The sequence below is a fragment of the Haliotis asinina genome, chromosome 2 (genome assembly GCF_037392515.1).
Source record: "Haliotis asinina isolate JCU_RB_2024 chromosome 2, JCU_Hal_asi_v2, whole genome shotgun sequence".
In the NCBI taxonomy this organism is placed as follows: domain Eukaryota; kingdom Metazoa; phylum Mollusca; class Gastropoda; order Lepetellida; family Haliotidae; genus Haliotis; species Haliotis asinina.
The window spans coordinates 40,156,248-40,182,298 of record NC_090281.1 but is presented as its reverse complement, the minus strand read 5'-3'; the positions used below and the strand labels follow the sequence as shown (position 1 = coordinate 40,182,298).

The window sequence follows — 26,051 nt, the reverse complement described above, 5'->3', positions numbered from 1 at the left end:
AGAAAACGGCTTTCTTTGTACCAATGGATCCTGCGCGATATGTCCTCAGATTGTGGTTTTGCTGTTGATTACACCACGCCAAACGTTGAGCCTTGTGTTTATCAGTGAGTAAGGGACGTCTGATTGGACGATGTGCACAGAGTCCAGCAGATCTGAGCCTCCTTCAGATGGTCCTGGTTAAGAGACGAACACCCACTTTCCATTGTTCTCTGAGATCTTTGGCATTGGTCATGGGCCTGCGTCTCACTATGACTAGGAAACAGTCATCTCTTTCTTGGCCTTCCTGATCTTGGACGATACTTGCCATAACCAGTGACCGCATGTTTCCATACAAGGTGATTGATATTCATTCCAATGCTGCAACAGGGCAAAACAGCTTCACGCATAACAATAATCTGCCCTCTGGTATTTTCAAAAAGCCTACACCTCGGCATGTCCCAAAAAGTTCAATTTCAATTTCAGCACTCGTCACTTATTGATGCGTTGATAAGAAAGCAATGAGAATACTTCATTTCACCTTTCTATACCCCTCAGTCACTTGTACCATGACAGAACTTAAACTTGAAAAGCATGCATTTGAGTCAGCACTTGAATTTCATGCTAACTGAATGTGTATTTTGATATAACTGGTTGACCTGTCTGTTTTGATCCCTTTTTGTAACAATTGACAATTATTTTTGGTGGTGTTTAATCAACACTCATGTGTATAGAATAACTTATGCGAATGAAGCTTCATTGAAGACCTGCCATGCATTGACATTGTCAGATTGGTGGCAGGTGTATTTTAGTTTAAATATATTATTTTAATCTTATTCTCTTAATTATTCTCTTTCTCTCCTTTTTGCTGTATTATTATTAGGCAGGTTAAGGCCACACTGACTAATTGCCCAAGCCATGACGCTTCTCAGTTGATTGGTCTCTCTAATGCCCTGCACAATTACACTCATACTGCACTGAATCTTTGCTACCTAAAAACAGCTCAGACACACAGTGTAAGATTAAGATAAGTTCCTGTCTGTTCTACCGGTGCTGTGCCCAATTGGTGTACACCCTTGTACCACCCACAGGGGTGACGCTCACTAATCAGAGTGCTGGTACTATTTTGTCTACATTGACCCTGCTACATTTGGAGCCCACAGTGAGGACTGTTTCAGGCATGGATGAACTGGGCAGCACCACCTAATACACTGGACACGTGAGATCTGTGCTTACGTCATTATCCGATGATGTGCAGTGATATGACACTGTGACCATGACATTCTCAGAGAGCCTGTGACTCTTTTGTGACACTTTATGTGTAAAGTGACTTATGTTTTCATGTACATGTATTTGGATTTAGGATTTTCATGGACACCTCACGTGAGTTATACTATATATAGCCTTTGTGTAGTATATACCTGGTGTAACTTTCATGTAATATAAATTATATTCATTGTTCACGTTGATTCATTGTGTAATTTAACTTTTCATCCTTCTGTTTAATATTCAAACTTATCATGTAATTATTTTTGTAGATTTATACTTGTAGTTAATTTCATGTAAGATAAGTTTAGTTTAGTTAGATTTAGGTAAGGTCTAATAAGTTCTAGATTTTGATTATCATAGTGTAATGTAATAGCACGTAGCATTTCATTCATTCTCATAGGTATAATTTGTGGTTTATCTTAGGTTATTTGTCTCCTCTCCTGCTAACCAATAAAATAATAGTAATTTATCATCGGTTACGTATAAATAAATCTTTAGTTAAACTTGTGTTTATTTTCTGACTGTTTGACGAAAGACTGTACTTAGGCTTTGCACACTGCACCATTTACTACTCTCATTTTCCATTCCTTTACCCTTAGCCCTTGTATTGCCCTACAATATTACCATTATTTTATATCTCAGTTTCAGTGTAAGTTAAATTTTATATTTTCAGTATTCTGCGTTTCACTTTAAAACTTCTGGTTGTTTATTTTCTCATCAGTCATCTCCATATGGAAAGTATTCTTCCCTAGCACTACGTCACTGCCTTTACTTGTGGCACTGTCATATCACAAATCATGTGAATATATTGTCTCACTACACACGCCGAGGTTACTCCACTTTCCTGACAATGTTGCACTGATTTTCTGGTTTATACCGCTTGAGTCAGTACGTGTATCACAGGTTAAACAAGGGTAGATTAACCACAGGTTGCCACCACCCACGTTACGTATCCTTTGTCAAGTTAATTCATTCTTAAACTCATTGCATCGTTGTATTTTGTACTGCCTCGTTCTCTTCTTTTAAACCATGGAGTTTAAACAGGTTTGCCGCTCCTCCCGAGCTGAAAGGCGATGAACCACACGTCACAGCCAAGTCGCAAGCCTCAGCCTCAGCCAACCCACCATATCCCAAGCTACCTACATTCAATGGTGTCAATCGTTTGGAACTTGTTCTCCAAAGACTGATGGATTGTGTATTAAAACTGGCACCCAAAAATGCAAGTTTTTCCATCTAATCCAGAAGAAGTAAGAAGATTCCTAGGATTTGCTGGTTATTACTGCAAATTTGTTAAGGACTTCTCGAATATTGCTAGGGCTTAGCTCAAACTCTGGATAAGAAATCCAAGAAGCGTACCCCAAGCACAAAGGAATGGCAATGGGAGACGGAGCACAAGAGATCATTCCACGAACTCAAGACATGACTTACTAGGCACCTCATTTCCAGATATGCTGATCAGTCCAGACCCTATGAATTGCACACAGATACAAGTGGACACGGATTAGGAGCCTTCACAGTGATGACAGACAACAATCCACTGACATGTACTTACCACAGCCAAGTTGGACGCCACAGGACACAGCTGGTAAGCCTCCTTATCGGATTATAACTTCACCATCCACTACATATCAGGCAAGGCTAACACTGATGCAGACATCTTGTTGAAGCTGCCAAAGAAGGAAGAATTGGATAAGGTCGATATGGAAATCATTAGGGCTATCTGTGACGCTGTCAAAGTTCCAAGTTTATTTGAGAGTCTGCATCAGAAGTCACGGGAGAGGAAGACATCAGTGATGAGAGATGTGATTTCAACAGAAGAGACTGGAGACGAACCCAGGCAAAGGATCAAGAACTCAGAATCATCATTGACCATCTAAAGAACAGAGTCAAGCCAGATAGGACCAAGTTCATTGGACATACAAGTGTGACCAAGCTGCTCAAGCACTTCCATCAACTGGAGTTGAAACGAATAGTCCTTTATCATGTAGTCAGGACAGCAGATGAAATGCAGAAGCAACTTGTTCTTCCAGCAAGATGCCATCCCGCCACCCTCACCAGTCTACAAGGTAACATTGGCCACCCAGGGAGAGACAGGACCCTATTGCTAATCAAGGAAAGGTTTTACTGGCCAGGAATGACTAAGGATGTTGAAGGACAGCCTTGCGTTCAGTGTCTTAAGAGGAAAATGCCAACAGGAGGAAGAGCACCACTTGTCAGCATTCAGGCATCACAGCCACCAGAACTTGTCTGTATGGACTTCCTCACTGTTGAACCATCCATCAAGGAGAATGGAGACTGCAGGATGAAGACACTGAACAGGAACCCTTTGCTTCCAGTAGGCTCTCTGCCCCATCAGGACTACACTCCAACACCAAAGAAAAGGAAACATGCCATCAAGTCATTGCCATCATCTCAAGTGCCACAGGATATTGAGTAAGTACCGGACAACACCACAGCCAGCATCTGCGAGGATGGATTTTCAGAAGAAGGCAAGGAGGAAGTAGTGATTGTCTCCATCCACCCATCTGAAAGTTCAGGGTCAGCAACTGCACCAGCTGATGGGCCATCCGAAGAGGAACCAGCTCAGGATGTTCAGGACGTGGTTCAAGTCGATGCAGAGGAAAGGACAAGAGGCACCACTCAGGAGGTTGAGCAGGAGCATGGACAGAGGACCCTCCAGCTGAACCTGTGGATGTTCCACCTGACAGAGACGTTGCTGAGCCAAGGGCATCACCGATGTCACAACCACGGAGATCCCTCAGGGAATGACAGCCACCAAAGTGTTTGAGAAGTGGAGACTTTGCCCTGTCGGCACAGACAGGAGCACAGACTACGACACTGCCAGATTGGCTCATTAGAGCGAACTTCCTGTCTGCAGTTCTACAAGACCGGATGCTTAAGAACCAGCCAACCAACATTAGAAAAGCCACAATTAATCATTCAATCAGACAACACTAATGAGATATATGAACACCTCTTTCAAACTCAAAATAACAGCCTCTGGCAGATTGCATGTCCATGTAAAGTTTTGTCCCGTGACAAGTGTAAAACAAACTACTGCACTGTTATGTCAATGGACAACCTGTTTTGTGGAGTCCATTATCAATCTTCTGAAATTCGTTTGCTTTCAAAACAAATATAAGTATGCCCATCTACATAAATATTTGGGGAGACTCAACTACAAGTGTATACATCACAATAAATCAGTATCGTGTAACGTTTTTGAATTCTATAATGTATGTACTTGAATTGTGATATTTATTCGTAACTATGTGCAGATTATATTGAAATGTTCAGCAAGCCATTATGGTGTAATACAGTGTTGCTATTTTTGTCTATGATTAATTGTATAAACTATTACAACGAATGAATGAATGATTTAATTTAGAAGAAGGTTTTGTAACCTTGTCACCGTTAATTCAATCAATGTGCAAACATAGTATCTTAGTATTCACTCCCAATGACAAGTAACAAACACTTACCTGCTGTAACAACATCTCATAATCCCCTTTCTCTCAGACAATCTCTGCAGATTATATTGAAATGTTCAGCAAGCCATTATGGTGTAATACAGTGTTGCTATTTTTGTCTATGATTCATTGTATAAACTATTACAACGAATGAATGAATGATTTAATTTAGAAGAAGGTTTTGTAACCTTGTCACCATTAATTCAATTAATGTGCAAACATAGTATCTTAGTATTCACTCCCAATGACAAGTAACAAACACTTACCTGCTGTAACAACATCTCATAATCCCCTTTCTCTCAGACATGTGCTCATTTGCCTGTATAAGCCCTCGACATTGCAAGCAATTGTTATCAAAACACATTAATAGTTCTTCTGATTAACACTGAAAGTAACCTCTCTCGTAAGAAAAGCTAATCTTTGATCATTACTGCTAAATTAATTGAAATAATAGGTACAATACGAATTTAAAATTTAAAACCCCTAATACGCGGCTCTCGCTGAATGGGAGGTGCTTTTTATCACCCCCAATATGCGGCTCTCGCTGAATAAGAGGTGCTTTTTATAACCCCCAATACGCGGCTCTCGCTGTGAGAAGCTAATTAATTTGCCCCACATACGCAACTCTCGGCCTTAATGTGTTAAAGGTCACATGCAACCGAAAAATCAAACATAATTAAAACACAATTATGACATATTCATGACATAATATGCATTGCAAAATATGAAAAGACAAATATACAAAACTATAAGAGTACAACCACAAATTAGTATTATTTTTTTACTTGGATCTACTATGCTCGACTGAACCCAGTTAGAGCCCTTGGGTGTAACCCACTTACGTGTAACGAAAACTTTTCATTGGCTGGTTCATTTGCCGATACACTTAGTGGGCTGTCAGTTTATGACTCATAAGCCCAATAGGTGTTAATTTCAATCGGCATGTGGTCAGTGACAGAACTTGTGCATTTCATAATGTTATTAGCAGACAGACATATGGATGGCAATTCACCAGGCTGATTTTTCTCAATAAGGCTACTTATCACAATCAACATGGGTTTTTTTAGGTAATGAGTAGAATATTTACTTGTTTGTCTGCACAACCAAGATTAGAGTACTGCTCACGACCTCATTTGGCATGCATACTGTTTCAAGCTCCACAAACCTGTTCACAGCGCATGCATTTGGGTGCAGCGCAGCACCGCTGCTGAAACCACTTTTTACCCCTTCGACGTATCATTAAGTCTATTAGTTTGAGATCGTCTAGTTAAGATACAAGACTTCTATGGTATATATATATAGTTAGTGTCAAAATTGCAAATTCACCATACATCATGGAAGTGATGTGGAACAACAAAGGTGGTTCGAAGTTGCTATGTCAGTGTTCCTACATAAAGAAGAAAGAGAACAAGTGAACAATGTTTGTTTGCATTAAATACAGTGTCAGTACAGTGTATAGTGCTTCCATGAATTGTGACAAGATTTTTATTCATAGATGTGACTGAATGATAAGAAGCAATAAGAATAAATAATATGTTTCATGATGTTTGAAACATATGTATTTAGGGGTTTTTTTTATCAATTATAAATGACTGATATGAAAAATATTCATTTTTTGTGACCAAACATGTCATTAGTTTTTTATTCTTAGTGGAATTTATAAGGAGTGGATTTTGTTCTGGATTTGTATCTTAGAAAGGATCACTGTTTCAGTCAGCTCAAAACCATCAATTCATTATATGTTGTCCTTGTCTGCAGTTGAATGTCAGCCCACTAACACATTCAGTCTTCAATACCCTTAGCAGCCTCTGATGTCTCCAGATTCACCTGGGTTTCCCGTTCTTTATGTTTATCAACTTCCACCACTTTATATAACTTTCTAGTATCTGACTTCCTTTGACACCTGTCAGATGATATCTCTCTTTTGATTGGCCTTTTGGTTCTCTGGCCTCTTCCATCCTCACGTGCCCTCCTCATGCACTCTGCATGAACTTACAGGAGGGAGGTTCTCTCTTTTCAGGTGAGGAAGATTTCAATATTCTTATCTTTCTGAACTTTGTCCTGTAAACAAACACTCATTATTAAAGGGTATCTCACTGTTTCATAATTGTAAAAGATATTTAATGACAATATTATTTCAGTCGTTTATCTAAAATATTTACCAGCTACTGTATAGTTTGTAACCCTGACTGAGCACACAGTCTCCAGCCATCTGCTACACCCATGTAACTTGTAAAACATTTGGTTAAATTTATACATACTGATATTCTGCATAAACTCTTACAGGAGGGAGGTTCTCTCTTTTCAGCCTTCCTCCCAAACTTCCAACAAAATAAATTTCATCATTCATCAACACACCATGCCCTGCTACACTTATCATGTAGTGAAGTGTTGCCTGAACGTTAGCCCCAGTGCAATTGTTCCGGTGGTAAACATTCACAGAAACGCTTTGTGCGTGTTCGATCGAATACATTAGTTAGTTCTGGGTACAAGGCTCGCTCTTGAAACATGCGGAGTTTGAATATGGGATGGCCTATGGGAAAAACTTGTGCAGCCTGGGAATTCGTATTGAAACCCTTATTTAAGCCTTATTTAAGCAATCTTACATTTTAGCGCACACATCCCCAGGTAAAAATGCTTTATTTTTTGTGTCACTCACTGCAATATGTTTTGGTTAGGATGTTCTGTGAATGTATAGAATATTTTGTATCAGGTTTTCTATATGTAGCAGGTTTGTCAGTAGTGTGTTCTAGCACACAAGTCATGATACGGGTTTGTCGGTTGGCGTGTTGTGAATTTAAGCATTTGACACTGTTTGGACATCTGCTAGTAGTATAGACAATGGGGGTATGGGACCACGCCCGCATAAGCCATGAAATTAAAAACTATCCTTCCTTAGACCATCATAATTCCCAAAACTAAATGACTTCGTGAAACATGAAATGAAAGAAGTCATTTATGGGGGTTTCTAAAATAAGATGAGTGATGGAAGAATATTTTTTATCTCATGGCTTACAAGCCCCCATTGTCTATACTACTCGACTACTTTCATCTACCCTGTAGTCTTATTGAGGTTGTGATTCTGGCTAACCCCATATGTTTTGAAAACTAATGAGATGAAGACTGGTGTATTTATATTTATTAATATAACACATTGACTTCATCGTAACAGTTTAACATGTATCTTCTATTATGTCTTTTGTTTTCGTAATAACTGCTTGTTGGACTTGTATCCCTTGTTTTATATATATATTTTTTCTCATCCTTGCTTATAGGAGAACATTTTTTATGAACCTTTCAAATCTCTTCTTTCATTGTGTTGTATTTTTCTAGTTCACCTAGGATCAAATGAAACTGAACTTCTGAGATTTTATTATCATTGAGTGTGGTCGTAATATATGATCTTCTACTGTGTTTAACTTTGCATCAGCAAGAATTCTAATTTCATCGTGTTTCTTTGCTTTACGTTTCAATTTGCGGGATACAAATTTAAACACCAAGCCAACTGTTCCTGTCACTACAGCTGCTAAAAGTCCTAACACCACTGGTGTGGCTATGACGGTTGTCAACAACCCAACTCCTACTGCTCCTAATCCCATGCTAGTTGCCATAAGGGTGGTATCAGCACCATCTATGTAATTTAAAGCTCTATTGTATTTTTTATGTAGTGATGCCCGAATATTACGATCTTGCTCTAGCTGATATTTTATTTCACATATCTGTTTAAGTCGAAATCCGTCCACACTTCCCTTTATATTTCCTTCTTTATCTACAGCTGGATACAGTCCCATTCTATTTATCTATAATATAGTTAATAAAATATTTTTAATCATCTGTCATTTACTTTTTGATTGATATATTTTAAGCCTATAAGGTTTATATTATCATACAGGTAAATGGGTGAGATATTAACAGGCGTGTTTTCATCAACAATATGAACCCCATCGAGGCTTATTGATGGCTTATAGCCTTGTCTTATTATGATTCAACAATGTTTATTCTCATGCCTTTTAAACCAAAATATTCTAAGACCATCTAAAAGTATTCTTGGCTCGGAAATCTCTGTGATATATATACGTCTATAATTAGTGTTGTGTGTGGTTTCATACCATAATTTGAATCTGAATAAAAAATCGTTGGTTATTGTATATACAGTAAAATCTGCTAGTGGCATTGTGTTATCTTTAAAGTCTTAGAGGTACGGGGTGTCTTCCTTACCAGGTAAATTGAAACACTTTGTGTCTCCTAGATCACCGAGTGTTACATTGGCATGATGGCTTACCATTGTTTATGAAACTGTTAGAAAATAGTTTCCAATTGTTTTTCTGATAATGCCTCAAGCATGAACTTCAAACCAATAAAATTTTTGTGCTCGTGTAGAAAAATCTTGGTTAGAGATATTGTGTCTTCCACTATCACTGTGACACCTTGCAGACTTGTGTGTGAATCACCTCCCACCTGCACATAAATATTGAGCAAACACGACCCTGGTGTTTTTTGACCCACCGGAGTTTGATTCCTTTCACGATCTCAATATCGCTCTGCGATGGTTAACCTAGGTAGACTTGCATGACCAGCGTGGAATTATCCGGGAGGCTTTCCAGGAAGGTGACCACACCATTGAATTCAGTAACCAACTGCAATACCATGTTCTCTCCGAGTTTACACGACAGCATGAGGGCTGCTATAGACTGGTGTGATGATTACACTGCATCTTTGTGATGGGACATAAGCCACAAGCAGAATTACATTGTTTACGACTTTGTTCAGGTAGTGGTCCTTGTTTTCCATGAAAATGTATGGAGAAATTTGGTAAAACTGCTTAGAAAACTGACAATTAAATCAACATGAAACTTGCAACAGCTTGAACAAAAATGCATGAAATACCCTTGTATGGTTTACACGTAATAACCTATGATATTACTTCTGTCCATGTCTAAGAATTTTTTTAATTACTGACTTACTGTATTTTGTACCAAACATATGCATAGTAAAAGATTTCATTGTTGTAATAAATCTGACATGTATATATATTCAATGCAAAGGCACAACTTATCACTTTATAATCGATTAGGTAACATTATCAGCATTAGATTATTGAAAAAAGCTTTTACATTTCATTAGGCTTTCAATTAGGAAGTTAGTTTTAGTATAATCTATTTAGCTTGGATATATAATTATGTGTTTATACACTATATTTCATTATATGAAATATGACAACATAATTATACATAAAAGTAAATTCAAACTATTTTACCTTCTTTGAATTCTTTGTATGTCCTTGAAATTTCAGATATTGTTTCCTGTTTATTAGGAAGGTAAAGAAAATATAATCTTCAGTAACCTCTAAACCATTACATCTAATTGAATCAATGTGCATGAGAAGTAATTTGAGCATCCATTCCCAATGAAGAAAGCCAGACTCTTACCTCTGTAAAAACAAGCACCTTCTTGCTTATATGTGTACATAAGCCAAATGCTGTATAAGTTTATGGTAATGATTAGCAGTTGCTCTCAAAGCACTTTAAATACTAATCTTCTGATTGACACTAACGGTAGCATCTCCTTGTTAAAAAAGCTAATATTTGCTCAGCATTACTAAATTGGTTAAAATAATAGGTGCAGTGCGATTTGTTAAAGTATGACACACATGTGTGTCTCTCACTGAATAAGAGATGCTTTCTGTTGTTGCACATGTGCTTCTCTTGCTGTGAGGAATTAATTATTTTATCGCACATATGGCGTCTCTTGGCCTAAATGAGTTAAACAAATTTAAAACCAAGTCAGACCAAGAACAGAGGTGCAAAGATGTTTCAGCATGAGAAAGCCTCAAAAGGTTCAGACTGTCAAGTCCAAGTGTTTAACAAGTTTTAATGTTACATCCAAATATAGCCGTTCAGCTGCTGCAAAAATGTGTTCATGTTACTGAATGCAGAACAATTTCACAACGAGCAACTAGCCAGATATGGTGTGGAACCACTTTACAGTTATCCAGATGGATCAGCATTATATGATCAGTGTCTGCTTACACAGTTGTACAGAAATAAACTCAGCAAAAATAAAAACTTGACACTTTATTTTTCAAATAGTGTTTTGAAACTTTTATTGAAAGTGTTCTTGATGTGATTTTGGTTAAATGCATTGTGTAGGGCGTTACGTCACACATTCATTCCACTGGTCGGACCTATGTAGCACGTGCTAGAGCACTGCACACTAAAATTACTTTTCCACGTTCCACAAGTCACGTGACCTATTGGTACATGTGCAACTGATCTCACGGTAGCAGAGTAGAGTGTCATCTCAGAAAAACATGTTTTTATGGTTAATTATTCGTTTATTTGCAATGCCACGACTGTCAAACATTCAGTGTGAACGTGTCATTGGCATGCTGAATACAGGAACGTCTGTCACTGATGTTGCGAGGGTTATGGGATGCAGTCAACAGACTATCCATAATCTCCAGACATGTCCTGGACGACCACATGTGACGTCACACGCAGAAGACTGACAGATTGTCTGACGTCATTTGCGTAATGAGTCATTTTCCAGTTTTGCCGTTTAGAGTTATCTGCCCTCTGTGACACGTGACCGCGGGCATGACGACACGTAAACAACAGCTGTCAGGTTGACGTTCCGTTTGTTTTGTCAACAGACGATATTGTTTACCTTTGGCCTGCTATCATTATTTGAAGAAAATATCAAGTATGTTCTCGTCAAAGACTGTACCACAGTTGAAAATGTATTTGAAAGATCGTGGTGTGACATTTACAGGCTACATTCGTCGCGAATTGATCACTTTGTGCGAGTGTGTTGCCAACTTGAATTTGCCCGTCTTGCATGATGTTTCCGATGTAAACTGCGCATCCCAAACATTATCACACCTGAACATTAATTCTGATCCCTTCCTTATACCCGGCTACTCTAACAATTTGTCACAATCCCCGGAAATTGGAATATATGACGTATTTAATTACTTGGTGTCGTTCAGGCCCAATTACGACAGAAGGAAGCTCTGTGCTTACAAATCTTTTCAAGACTATCGCTTGTATATGTCATGGGCATGTCAACAGTGTAGAGTATGTTGATGCTACTGACACCGTCGGAATTTTTAAAGCATCTGTGAAGCCAACACAATGGGACAAGACCTACTTAAAGTCCGAGTTCTACAACCTATGGATTGCTGTGGACAAAATGAATGTTGACATTAAGTCCGCTTACTGTCAGTGCCCAGGAGGGTAAGTGATCTAACACTGGGAAGGTCTAAATCTCATAATGATCCTTAAAATTAAATGGATTGGCTGTTTTTGACTACATACCATAAAACTTAAACAAGCTTAAATACCATTAAAGCCAAATTTCCCAACTTTCTTCAATTTGCAAAGAAACAACCAGTCCCAAACTCTTGGAAACGATGAGCATTTATATCCTTGTTTCAGTGGATCATAGCCAATATTTGTAAGTTCCTAATATTTCTGTATACATAGTCAGAATACTGTGAAAGTAGTTATTGATGGTGCTCATGAAGATTACATATTCAATATTTGTTGAAGTAACCCTTATCCTGAAAAATAAAACCCTTTATGAATATTCTTTTCACATATTTCAGTTCTGATGGAGCCTGCAGACATATGGCAGCAACACTTTTTGATATTGAAGCTTTTGAGAAAAAGAGCATCACTGATGGCCCTTCCCTTTGGACCAAAAGACCAAGACCTCATGATGAGCCTGTGCCACTGGCTCACCTAAAAGTCAAGAAAATCAGGTACAAAAAGAAAAACGAGGATATATGGGGATTTTCAATACATTAGTCTGTAAGTGGTCAATAATCTATAACATAATCTGGTTTTAAATAAATGACAAACAACAGGAAATAAATGGAAATATATTTAATGTTGCTATATGTATAACCAATCTGTACTGTGTTGCAGTTATGGACAAACGCTTGCTGACACAAGTAGTGACTATGGCCAGGATACTTTTGATCCTCGACCAATAAGTGACAGATCAAATCCATCACTTGAACAGGTGGCCAATTTTGCAGCCTCACTGCATCAGGTTAGAATGACTGAAATATTTCTATTTCAGTTTGCAACATGTGATATGTAGCTTAAACATGAAAATGTTAAAGGTCACATGCAACGTAAAACACAACTTTGCAGATTCTGGTACCTTTCGGTATACGCTTACTGATACAAATCATCACAAATGCCAATTCAACCTATAAAGTTGAAAAAAACGCGATGAAAAAAAAGCCCGCGAAATCGAAGTTCAAACGTTTCACTAAATTCCCCCCAGTGCTGGGGGGAAAACTGGTTTCAACAGCTGTGCTGCGCTGCGTCCATAACGCATGCACAGTGAATAGGTTCGCTGAGCTTGAAACAGTATGCATGCCCAGCGAGTTCGTGAGCAGTAGTCTAATCTTCGTTGTGTACACAAACAAGTAAATAATCTACTCGTTACATAAAAAAACTTGTTGATTGTGGTAAGCAGTCTCTGTCACAGAGCTCAGTGTCTGGTTTATTCACACCTATATGTCTGCCTGCCTGTCTGCTAAAGACAACATGCAGTACACAGCTTCAATCATTGACCACATGCAATTTGAACTTAACACCTATCAGACTATACGACATAAAGAAAACAAGTCTCTGCCACATTATGTAATTAGGCACGTGTGATACACGTGACATGTTTTTATGGCTGTGGGTTGCAAACAAACTACATTCACTTTTTTCGGATGACTGGATCTGACGGAAACTGGTGCAAACTCTTGTCAGTTTCAAGTCCTGCTTTGTACGAATGACAGATTCAGCCACGCAGTAATTTACCATCTCTACTGACATGATTTTTGATTGGATCGAGCGCAAATTCAGAGAACATGTATTTTCCAAACCCAACATCTCTATATACATTCTTCATGGATAACGACTTCTTTTAGTGTGTATGATTTTGTTTGACAACAGTATATGAATCCATACTGAAACGACACATCAAGTACACAAAAAGAAGTTGTTATACATAAAGAATCTTACTTTCTTGTGACTCGCTATGCTTCTAAAATGCCCATCAAACAAATCATCTTTCTGTACACACGGCATATCAGCAAAGGAAACAGCCAATCAGAAACGGTCGTTACACTTGAGTGCACATCCACCCACTATGACTGGGTTCGGTCTCCCGAGGGCTTCGTTTCGGGGGAAGTAAGCCTAAGTACAAAATATTGCACTTTTGAATCGCGATTGTACGCTTATAATTTTGTTTATTTGTTTTTTTAAAAGCAGCAATGTATATTAGATGTCATGAATAAGTGATAAATGTGTTTTAATTATGTTTGATTTTTTGGTTGCATGTGACCTTTAAGTATTCATATAAAAGTTTTTGGAAAAGGTGAAATCAGTGAATATCTATCTGTGAAACAATGCACTTAATGCATATAACACTTCCAATGTGGAATCATGACAGAAAAGGACAGTTTTCAGTGTTCAGCACGAGATGTATCCCAGGTGAATTATATTATATATGTATTATGTAACTTATCCAAAACTTTCACATTTGCAGATCAATCCTAATGCTTGTGCCTTGGAGAGCCTCCTTGATCCCACTGACACACAGATTCAAGCAATGAAAATTAATGAGGAATGTGTTGCTATGTCCCTACTCAAGAAACTAGAGGCCCTTGAGTTGCCTCCTTGTTCTGACGTTTCTGAGGACATTATTGATAGACTGAAATATTGTCCTGATGACATTAGTTACATTGAACATGAAACAACAGGGCAGAGTGAGAATCCTACATGGTCAGTTATGAGAAAAGGCATGGTGACTAGTTCAAATTTTAAACGTGTTTGCACCAGGGCAGATGCTTTTGAAAAGAACAAAAACATTGATTGCTCAAAGTTAGTGAAATGTTTGCTCCATGACAGTCTTAGCACTGACATTAGCAATGTACCATCTGCTATTGTGTGGGGTAAGAAAAGGGAAAGCAAGGCCAAAGAAATGTACACACAGATTGAAAGAAGGAGACATAAAAAATTATCTGTGAAAATAAAAGGTTTATTGATTGATAAGGAAAATCCTTTCCTTGGTACTTCAGTGGATGGTACAGTTGAATGTCAATGCAAAGAAAATCATCAAGACAAACTGTTAGAAATTAAATGTCCATGGGCTTTGCGAGACTGTGATCCTAAAAGTGCTGCACAAAATAGGGGGTGTTACCTGAAAGATGGTAATTGGCACCTTAAAGATGACAGTGATTATTATTATCAAATTCAAGGCCAATTAGGCATATATGGATTTCAGTCCTGTGATCTGGTCATTTACACAAGGAAAGGTATACATGTTATTAATGTGCCTTTTCATGAACAATTCTTTGAGTCTATGATCAGAAAAATCAAATCTATTTATGTAAAACAATTGCTTCCTTCATTGCTGCAGACTTTAAACAAGTAAAATAGATGAAGACTTTTGTCAGCTCTGACTGAAACTTCCTGTTTACTGTATGAGGTACATGTATTTCTTTTGAATGAACCCAAAGTCTACTTAGCAAGAACATTGTCCAAGTTGCACAGTGAAGCTGCCACACTCACACACTGACAAAGAGAACCTTTCATTTTCAAAGGAATAACACCCTGTAATAGTTTATATTCTTTCAGCCTACCAATAGCTCTCTCAACATGTATTCTAGCACTTGCTATTCTCCTAGTTTTGATAACTGCTACTGAACTGAGTTGTCTCCCATGAGAAAATGGTGGTATGTTGAGAGTTGCCTTTTTAAAGGCTAACAGATCTCTTATTAAAAAGCCTCTATCAGCCATGATGTCATCATGTTCAGAGAGTAAATCTAAGAAACCAGACTGCTGAACTATCTTCCTATCTGAAATGCTGCCTGACCATAATTTTGAAACAAAAGTAAATGAACCTTTAGGAGAGCAAGTAACCAAACACTTTAAGGTATTTCTATGTTTATAAAATGACAATGTTACTCTCTGGCTGGAAGGAATGCTTGGTTTTTGAAGTAGAAATTCTGTACAATCAATAACTGCTTTGGTATTTGGAAAATATTTAAAACATTTAGGAAGATTGTGTTTCACCTGTCTTGTGGGAGGCCACTTGATAAGAAAACATAATTCTTTGCACATCAGATTGATCCATGTGTTGAAAATTCTACTTATGTGGGAATTTGAAACACCAAATAAATCTGACAACTGCTCCACATCATTAGCTCGCCGTAGACGCATCAGAGTGATGATGAATTCCTCATACAGAGAGAGCAGTCTTGAGGGGCCTCTGCTGGATTTTTGCTGCAATACAAAGTAGGAAATTGTTAACATTTACTCTGCTGTACCATTTACATTGTGAACTGATGTTGTCAGAAACTATTTTGGAAATAATGCACTGGTTGCCAGCTAAAATTCAGAGATGTATTAATTAGGAACATTCTTTATTATCAGTAATATGTCTTTATGTTCTGACCATAATAAACTATTTCTGAAAATGTAACCAGTATGGAATGGTGTATATAGTATGTAAGATCCTTTGATATGTTCTGACATGACCACTAATGACAAACACACCCCATCCTGCTTTGTCTCACTTTGTTCTCTCCAGTAGGTCATCCTGGCAGCCTTGTCTTTCAGCCAGTTGAACACCAACATGAGCATGGCAATACTGAGCCCTGTTGTAAATGTGTAAAACTGATCATCTATCTTCATTGACTATGTGAAGTTGAATAATAAATTAAACATGAATGTTATATTTTGCTTACAGTGCAAAACCCCAAAGGATTTATCAGTGTAATAATTAAGTTATTTCATGTATATATGCAGGTATTTTGTATGTATTTATGTTAATACACAACAACATGTAATATATTTACCAGTGTAAAACTTGCTGCTTTTGTTGTTTTTAGTGATGTTATCCATTGTTAATTTTTTTGTCAACATCTTGGGGTTCTGCAGCATATCATCTGTGTATGTGCTGATGTCATCAAAACACAGGTTTGTTTGTGTAGAGGCATCAGCAGTAGATTTGACAGTGCAGTAGGCATGATCACCAAGAGCTGTAATTGGACCAACAATGTCCATGCCCGTTTGAATTTCACCTGCTAAATAATTGAACATAATTAGACCGAACGAATATTAACATAGAGCATATACAAGTATGTACAATTATCACATAAAAAGGATTCAATCCAAAACAAGACAATGCATTAATTGTAAAGCAACATGCTAAAGTGAATGTTTTTAAACATGCATACATTTGGTAGGTAAGACATCATCCTCCACACTTCTCTTTTCGCATGGAGTGTCTGAAGTCACTCGATCAGCCTGTCTATGACGAGGTGGTGGTCTGGGCTTCGAGGGCGTAGAGGTTACAGGGACTGGGTCGGGGAAATCCACAGTTGGTCCACGGCCACCTGACAGAATATTTATAAACCAGTTGTAGTTAACACGAGCACTGAAACAACAGTTTAAAAATTTGCATAGGTGCATTATTTTACAACATGTAACCACTTATATATCTGTGACTCAGGTTGTTGTTTTTTTCATTGTTCGAGAGATTAATCATTTGCATTGATGATACATGCTCAATTTTCACTTTCACCTGACGCAAACAAACACAGCAGAGTAGCATATTCACAAAAAAACTCACCTACGAAGTGTTTGGAACAAATGTACGTGTGCCTCGTGATGCTTTTCACATCAAATCCCTCTCGACCACAGGCCCTCGTCCACCTCAAACATTTCTCCGGTTGACTCTTCGGTTTCGGAAAAGGAATAAAAAATATGTGTGCCATGTCATGGCGATCCTTGTACCTGTTATCAGACTTGCACAAGCCATAGCAACAGTGGTGGAAAGGCATCTTCAACTTCTCTCGGTGTACACGTCAGATAGTGGTCGGTGCACCGTCAAACACGTTACAAAATTTGACAGCCGTTTGTTTTGACCGTTTGCCCGCGTTCACGTGGTTTTGCATAGGGACATCACTCTAAACGAACTTTTGTCGCGAAACTGGAAAATGGCTTATTGGATTGTCACTGCCACATCCACTGGGAATGTATTGTTTGGAGGTTGAGTGACTGCCCAAACCATTCAAAATTGCCTGCACTCTGCTCGTCTTCATGCACGGCTACCATATCATGGACCAATTCTAACCCGTTTCCATCGACACCAGCGTCTTCTCTTGGCATGACAGCACCTGAGATGGACCCAGTGAGATTGGAATAGGGTTGTGTTTAGTGATGAATCAAGGTTCACATTAACCTTTGCTGATGAAAGGGTACAGGAAGTGGATCGATTTGAGGGGGGGAGGCGGTAGCGTTATGGTTTGGGGTGCTATCAACGGTCATGCTCGATCCTGACTCATTGTCATCCAGGGAAGTCAGGTGCTCTTTCCAGAGTTTTTGCCATTCATGGCAGCTCAACAGGCCTGACCTCATACGGCCAATAAACGAGTGTAAAGTTTTTGTTGAGTTTATGAACAGATTATTATTTTAAATGAAATGACATGACTTCACTTTTTAATTTCAGTTATTTGAAGAGAGGCCCATCTGGTCCAAAAATGGTATCCGGTGCAACCTGCCATTGAAGTACCACCCTAGATTGAAATATGTTCTACCATTGGTGGCTTACTACTTTTGTAATGGACCATGGAGAACTTTATGGGTCAAGTTTGGATATGATCCACGCAAGGACAGAAATGCAAAAATGTATCAGATCCTGGATTTTCGACTGAGGCAAAGTGAGTATTGGTTCATCTATTTTTGGTGTATGATTGCTTGTCATATATACTTCACCTCTTGATTTGTTCCACCTAATGGACTGGACTGCTTCACTCATGGAAAGCGAGTGATTCATCACTGTCTGCAGACACTGGTCAGTTTTGTTCTTTACTCTCAACTAACTGAATTTTCGAGGGCACTTCTTAGCCTAGCCAACCTTCTGGTCTGAGTGGGTGATTTCAGACATCTGTGACTTCATTTGACTTAGCATTGGAACCGGACAGTGATTCAGAAAATGAAAAATAATCAGTGTTCAAAATATTGTACCTCATTTGCTTTCCCTTTTTCTTTTGAATTGAAGTAGAAACAACCTTTGCACACCTCTGATCCATCTCTTGTTGTAGTCAGTCACTGGAAGCTGATGCAAATGGTGAATCTTGAGCTGTTGACCAACTGAATTCTATTTTCTCTTGTAACCTACATGATAGATTATTGTCTACTGTTATAAATGTACACAAAAGGACTTTGGTTGCTTCATACCTTTCCTTTCCCTCAACAATCTTGATTTGTTTACTCCGCACTCTGACAGGACTTTGATGACTGCATCTATCAGCTCCCCTGATGATCATGTCTTCAGTACCTTCATATCAAACTGCGATGATTTGTCTTGTCACCCTGTTGATGCTAGATTCATTGCTCATCGATCACTCTGTTGTCTACCGTTAGATCTTCAAAGATATTGTCCTAAAGTTCCACCTCAGTGTTTGCATTTAGCTTCTGCAGTTACTTTATTTATTTATTTCAAGTATACATAGAGGTTGACATATAATATGTAAAAGTACAAGTTCAATGATACATGTATGGTCTATAATACTTTAGTATAATTGTACACAGTCAATAACATTGTTACATATACATCGAAATAATTTATCTACTCAGTGGTTCTAAATAGCATGTGTGAGGTGGAGCATAGTTTTTGGTAGTACCATGTATACATATACTCATGAAAAAACTTAAGGGAACGCATGTTTCTTGGGGCAATTCAAAATTTCTGTTTACTAATGTTAGTGTTGTGTATTATTGTTTTCGTGAAGAGCAGTTCACTCAAACTCACCATAATGCGTTCCATGCACGTGCACTACGTGCTCCTCAAGTTACATGCACTTAGATATACACGTGACATGTATGTGCACTGTCAAACACAACGGTTAAAAACATGGCGAGACAGTACTTAACTTTGGCACAGAAATGGGAGGCAATTGGCATGGTTAATGGTGGAAGCTCATTATTACAGGCTGCAACAACTTTTCACAAGCCTGTTAGCATGATATCCAGACTTTGGAATCTCTATAGAGCGACTGGTGACATCAAAATGAGGCGTGGTCGAGGACAGAAAAAGAAAACCGCCCCAGGGGATGACCAGACCCTACGCCAAATAGCTCTGCGAGACAGGTTCAAATCCTCCTCCAAAATCAATGTGGAATTCAGGTGAAGAGCAAACCCACAGAATTTGTTCACGTACAGTGCGTAATCGTCTTAAATCGGCTGGTCTAAAAAGCCGCCGTCCATTGGTTGGAATCAACATGACTGAGCAACGCAAGCGCTTGAGACTGCAGTGGGCACGAAACCATGGAGGAAGAGCCATAAGTCAATGGAAAAACACCATGTTTAGTGATTAGAGCAGGTACACACTAGACCATGATGACAGTCGAATTTGAGTTTGGAGACGCGTTGGGGAACGTCACAGTGCCTGCACCATCAAACAGCATGATCGTTATGGAGGGGGCTCTGTTATGGTGTGGGGTGGGTTTACCTTTAACCACAAAACAGATCTTGTGCATGTTAATGGCAGGATAACAGGTGTACGATATCGTGATGAGATCTTGAACCCGATTGTGATCCCCTTTGTGTGTACAGCAGGTCGAATGTTCGAGTTCCAGCTGCAGGTGTCCAGGTGTTGCAATGGCTGGCTAAAAGTCCTGACCTTAACCCCATTGAACATCTTTGGGATGTTCTTGGCCACAGTGCTCAGGACAGACCTGTTCAACCCAACAATTTAAATGAACTCCAGGAAGAATGGCGTAGAGTTCCGATTGGTACCATCCGTACACTCATTCGCCGCATGCCACGACAATGCCAAGCAGTTCTCCAGACATGGGGGGAACAACTGAAATTGATTTTCATCACTTGACATAAGCCTTTTCATCTGTATGAACATTTCTCTTACTGATTCAAAGATTAAAAGTCACAGCTATTTCATGCGTTCCCTTAAATTTTTCCATGAGTATATTTTGTGGTAGTATAATATTGTATGATTTGTCTCTTGATGCATGAAATATTTGGAATGAAACTTTTCTTACTACAATTGTATATGATATTCTTGACTAAGATAATATCATCACTTTTAGTGCATAGTTGTTTTCCTTTGTTCCCAAACATTGCCTTGGTTTTTGTGTATCTCAGTTCTACGTCTACAGTTCTGTACCATATTTTTGCTTCATGCCATATGCTTTCCAGCTGTAACACCCTCAAAAGATATGATAGATTGTTTTGTCATACTCATTGCAAAAGGTCCATTTAGTGTTTCCACATAGTTTGTTTTGCTGAGAATGTCTGATTGGCAGTATTCTGTGAATATTAATTTAGTACTTGGAGTATTTGCGATAAAGTTGAAACATCGGGTCAAAGTGTGAGTAGTGGGAACAAGTGACCTGTTCCCACTTTATCATAGAATGGGGTTTTACAATGTATGAATCAGCTAACAAATCCTATACTCCCTGATGTCCCAGGCGATTTGTTGTACATTTCATTATAAATTGATACACAGGATTACATAATTTACATCTGGATAAGTAATACCTATTGAATTTGCACAACATAAACCTGCTCTTTAAATGCCCTCATGTTTAAGAAAGTATGTCTATAGAGTTCATAAAATACAAAATTCTTCATTAGAACTAAATCTGCCATTTTTATGAGTATTATACCTTGTTTTTGGCAGCTTCTATAGCAAATACTCTTATTTCCAAATTTTATGTATCATTATTCCAAATACTTAGAGAAGGTCACACTGACAGTTTTCACATGTCCTTGTACCTTCTAACAGTATTAGTCCAATCTTTAAAGACTTTTGTCCCAAAAGGGTTTGAAATTGCAGGAATTACTATTTTTTCAATATATGTTTTATCCACAATAAATTCAAACTGTGTAATGAATGCATTAAGAATGACTTTGATGAAGTGCTTTGTAATCTCTCTACTCATTTTAATTTTTGCGAAGATATAATGTGTTTAATCACTGGAACTTTAAGCCCCCCATGTTCCAGATTTACAACAGCAGTGTCTCTTTTAACTTTATCTGGCTTGTTTTGACATATAAATCTGAAACATTGGGAAATTGTCTATAACAGATTCAGGTGGTCATGGAAGGGCAGAAAACAGATGGTTCAATTTGGGCAGGAGAAAGGATTTTAAAGCTGAATTTTTCCCCTTTAGGTGTGAGATTTCTTGCTAACCAGATGTTCATAAAGTGTTTTGTTTGTAGGAACTTTTGTCCATAATTCATTTGGCTTATGTTATTCATATCAATGTCAAACTTTATTCCTAACAGTTTGAAATCAATCTGAAACAGTCACATTTCCACTCCTTATATAAATACATAGTTTAAAATGAGATCATTTCTTGGATCCTATTCATATTAATCTTGTATTCTCTATATTATCATTAGACCAGAAAAGCAAACTGAGACAATAAATATAGGTTATCATGCGAGTGTGTTTTGGGATGGTTAACATTCTGCATTAAGAATAAACATTGTATTTAGCGAGCCAAATGCAAATTGCATTAAAAAAATGCCATTTCATTTGCCACAGATCATGAAACTAAGCTTTGTGGGATGTGCCTACATATCTATGATGTCACAAATATATGCATATTAATGTGTGACACCACAAGCTTAGTGACACAATTTTCTCCTGATCACTCAGGTGTGAATGCATTAGGTCATCTAGTTCCCAGGAACTTTTTAGGTTACAATACATATTATTGTCATTTTAGCTTACATCTGCAAATTCAGGAACCTGCAAGTAATACTTTGAACAACAAACACACTTAAATGTTCGCATGAGATTGTGCACCTGCATTCCTATGGTTGGGTTGGGGAACTGATGTTGGTATCTTTGTAAGCCTATGAATTTCTATCTTCGCTTTGTAATCTACTCCATCTATCATAACTAGGCATGATTTTTCTGAGAGCAAAGCATTCGAAGCTCTGTAGTCATTACTGCCAATCTGGAATCGAAGGCTGACCTCTGACACCATGTATTTTTACACTGTAAAAGTAGGCCCTAAAATTTGCATATGACCTCTCTTATTTCCATTGATATCCATGTATGACCCCAACGGATAACTAGGTAAGGTGCTATTGCCTTGGAAACAACCTCTTTCAATTTTGAAAAGGGATAAAAGGAATCTGTGTACCAAGATTCTTGATTCAATGTTGTTATAGAAAGTGGTAATTCAATTAATGAATCTTAGTCCAAAATTGAAAAATTTTAGAATGGTACCAAGATAGTTTCTGTCAACAGAGTCAAATTCATTTTCAAAATCAATTAGTAATAGTAATCCAGGAATTTGGAATGTTTCAGTATGGTCCATATAATCATCAACTAGTCTGGTTGTTTCCCCTGCATATCTGTCTTTTACAAAATGAATGCTTTTAATTCGGTTTGCGATAGATGCTGCTCCAATTTTGTAAAGTGAATTTAGAAGTGAAATAGAGTGCTAATTCTTCCCTTTTCGTAGCATTGTAGCTTTGACAAATTTCATTTCTCAAAATGCAGGGATGGGCTTCATTTCCAGAGCACAACTCGAAAACTATATAAAATCTTACAGCAAAACTTGGCAGATATTTGAGGCAGACGACAAAGTGGTGCCTTTTGCTGTTTACAGATATATGGCATTTATATTTTTCATGACTTCCATGGAAAGGATCAAACTTAATCTAAGAAAACATCAAGTAACCTTCACATGATTTGTCTTTCCAAATATGTGGGGACTGGGGGGATATGTCATCTTCTGATGACTCTTGTGACTCTTGTCTATTCTCTCTGATGTCAGTTTCCTGAACCTCGCTTAGATGCTGAAAACCAAGTTTTCCAATTCTGAGGGCTTGAAAGAGAAACCCTGGCTTGTCGCGCTCAAGAAGTCTGTCTAGGTCAGACAGATGACAATGCCAGATGTCATAGGGCCAGGAACGTTACAGATTACCTCAAACAGCAGCATATGACCACACTACCATGGTCACCGCTCAGTCCAGACCTTTCCCCCATCGAGCGTGTGTGGGACATGCTTGGACAGCGGCTATGCCAACGTCAGCCTCCTGCCAATGTTGTTGTTTCAAATCACAAATTTCAGTTTAATGATGGGACAGTCCACTGTCTATATCATCAACATGCTTGGTTAACTTTGAGATGTCCTCTTTAATTTCATCTTGAAAAATTCTACTTCCTTTTTAACATCAGCAGGGACAGTCTTTCTTCTGACAACAGGGTAATCTCTTCAGTGTTAGGTGAAGATGATGAAGAAGAACTTTGTGTTTTTCCCATAGTAGCAAGTAAAATATACAGTCTATATGAGTCAAAATCTCCCTAATGAATTGCACTATGACTCTAATCATAAATGACTCAAACTAACGTTAAAGTAAATCAGAAAAACTTACCATCTCTGCAGAATTTTGTTATAATTTTTGTCAACATTTTCATAAGTAGACAAATCTTGCAGTATTGAATGCAAACAATGATGGTTTGTTAAACAACTTAATATTTTGTTGCCTTTCCTGGATATAAATATTCAACTACATCTCACCACATACATGCTGCATTTGCTGATAAGATCTTCATTTGAGAAATGTAGTGGTAAAATCAAAGGAAGATAGTGAATTCCACAGGGATCTAACATTGGCTTCCTCAACTCAGACTTTAACAGAGTAATCCCTTTTGTCAAGGGCCCAGGCAGGGGAAGGGCCCTTGGAAAAAGTTCTCAAGAGTGGATCTCAGGCAGCCCAAATCTTATGCAAAGGGATACAGGAGGAGCTTTAGGCAATGAAGTATCATGGAATGAATTTTGGTATGCCTCATAAAAGCAGTTTATTAACCTGTGTAGACATAACCCTTGTCTTAGTGAATGGTTTGTCTTACAGTGGAGTTCGGATTACCTCAGGCTAGGATTTTAACTCTGTGAAATTGTGTGATCATAACTTATACCTTTTTCAATAGAATGTCTGTGAGATAAGTTTTACTCCTTTTGACAGGAGTCTTTGTCTAAGCTATTACTGATCCATGATGAAACTAATATTCTATATTTATATTTTCCTAATATTTGAATGCTAATGTATCTCTTGTAATGCTTACAATTAATAATGAATTTTGGTATGAATTATCATTTCTCTCTCTTGCTTCGACGCTGAGTGGAACAAATTAGAACTTTCCTGTAGGCCTCTCTTGTCCATATGCCCGTGTTCCCCAGGCTGCTCTCCTTATAGGACGGCTCCCTTAGCCCATGCAGAGCATGCAGCATGCTTCCCTATCTACCCACGTGACTACCTCAGGGAGATCATTCTTCTTGTCTTGAGGAAAACAGATCCTCCAAACAAGAAGCATAAGTTTTGCGCTCAGTGTAAAACTACTTTTTCGACTTTGGACCCACACATATCGTGTGTTGATTGTGTGGGTCAATGTTCTTGTTAGTAACGTTGTAAGAAATGTGCAGGTTTATCAACTGAAGATTTCAAGGCTTATAACCTATTGATCATACTAAAACACGTATTGATTCAAATGGTGGTATCGGCACTTCCTCCCGTTTGGATTCACGTCGCCAAACTGATTCACCAGGCCGAATCAATTCACCAGATCAAATCAATTCACCAGGCCGAATCAATTCACCAGATCGAATCAGTTCACATGGCCGTTTCAATTCACCATGTACAGGTTTGAGTGAATGGGTTGGTTCAACTTTCCATGATGTTTCATATCGCCGAACCAGTTCAGTACACCGTTCGGCTTCACTTAATCATACTGAGGCAGTTTCTCGAACCACGGCTTCTAGACAAAGTGAGTCATGGAATCGAATTGATTCACGTACACGAACTGGTTTGCCTCATCAGTTTGATTCATCGGCTCATCCTGATTCACGCCACTTATGTAATTCGCATCAGCGTTCTGGATCTGGATCACTGGATCACTTCAGCGTTCAGGTTCACCTGCTTTCTCAAGATCATCCCATCGGGATGGTAAGTCAGGCTGTACTAATTGATCCAGATCGCCAGATCGAGTTAGGTCATCCCATCTTTCTGTCTCCCCAACTAGTCAACATGCTATGATTCGTTTGATTTCACCAGTTCGCTCCCCATCCAGACGCCGGTGTAGTTCCAGGGACCGTCACTCTCCTTCACGTCAAACTGATTCGGATCATATGACGAGGTCGACAATTCTACCTGAATCATGGAATCCTAATCAGGATGCCTCTCAAGGGCCAGATTTAAATACAATGCTTCAGGCTATTACAGTAGCTTGGAATCAGTGTCAACCTTCGACTACGTCAAGTTCAGTTCCAGTTGCATCAAC

The 26,051-nt window shown here is 38.4% G+C and overlaps 2 protein-coding genes across 2 annotated transcripts in view; one reads left to right on the top strand and one right to left on the bottom strand.

Moving 5' to 3' along the window:
- LOC137273703 (general transcription factor 3C polypeptide 5-like) overlaps window positions 1-26,051 on the top strand; it is a 273,856-nt gene that overhangs the window by 157,416 nt on the left and 90,389 nt on the right. The window contains exon 6 of the mRNA XM_067806503.1: window positions 18,240-18,450. Within this exon, the coding sequence (XP_067662604.1) occupies window positions 18,240-18,450 (211 nt within the window). The remainder of the gene's footprint in view (window positions 1-18,239; window positions 18,451-26,051) is intronic.
- Window positions 15,245-17,571, bottom strand: LOC137274290 (uncharacterized). The gene is made up of 3 exons (XM_067807423.1): window positions 17,361-17,571; window positions 17,027-17,124; window positions 15,245-16,009 (listed from the first exon to the last, which is right to left on the bottom strand). The coding sequence occupies exons 1-3, from the start codon at window positions 17,569-17,571 to the stop codon at window positions 15,245-15,247; spliced, it is 1,074 nt and encodes a 357-aa protein (XP_067663524.1).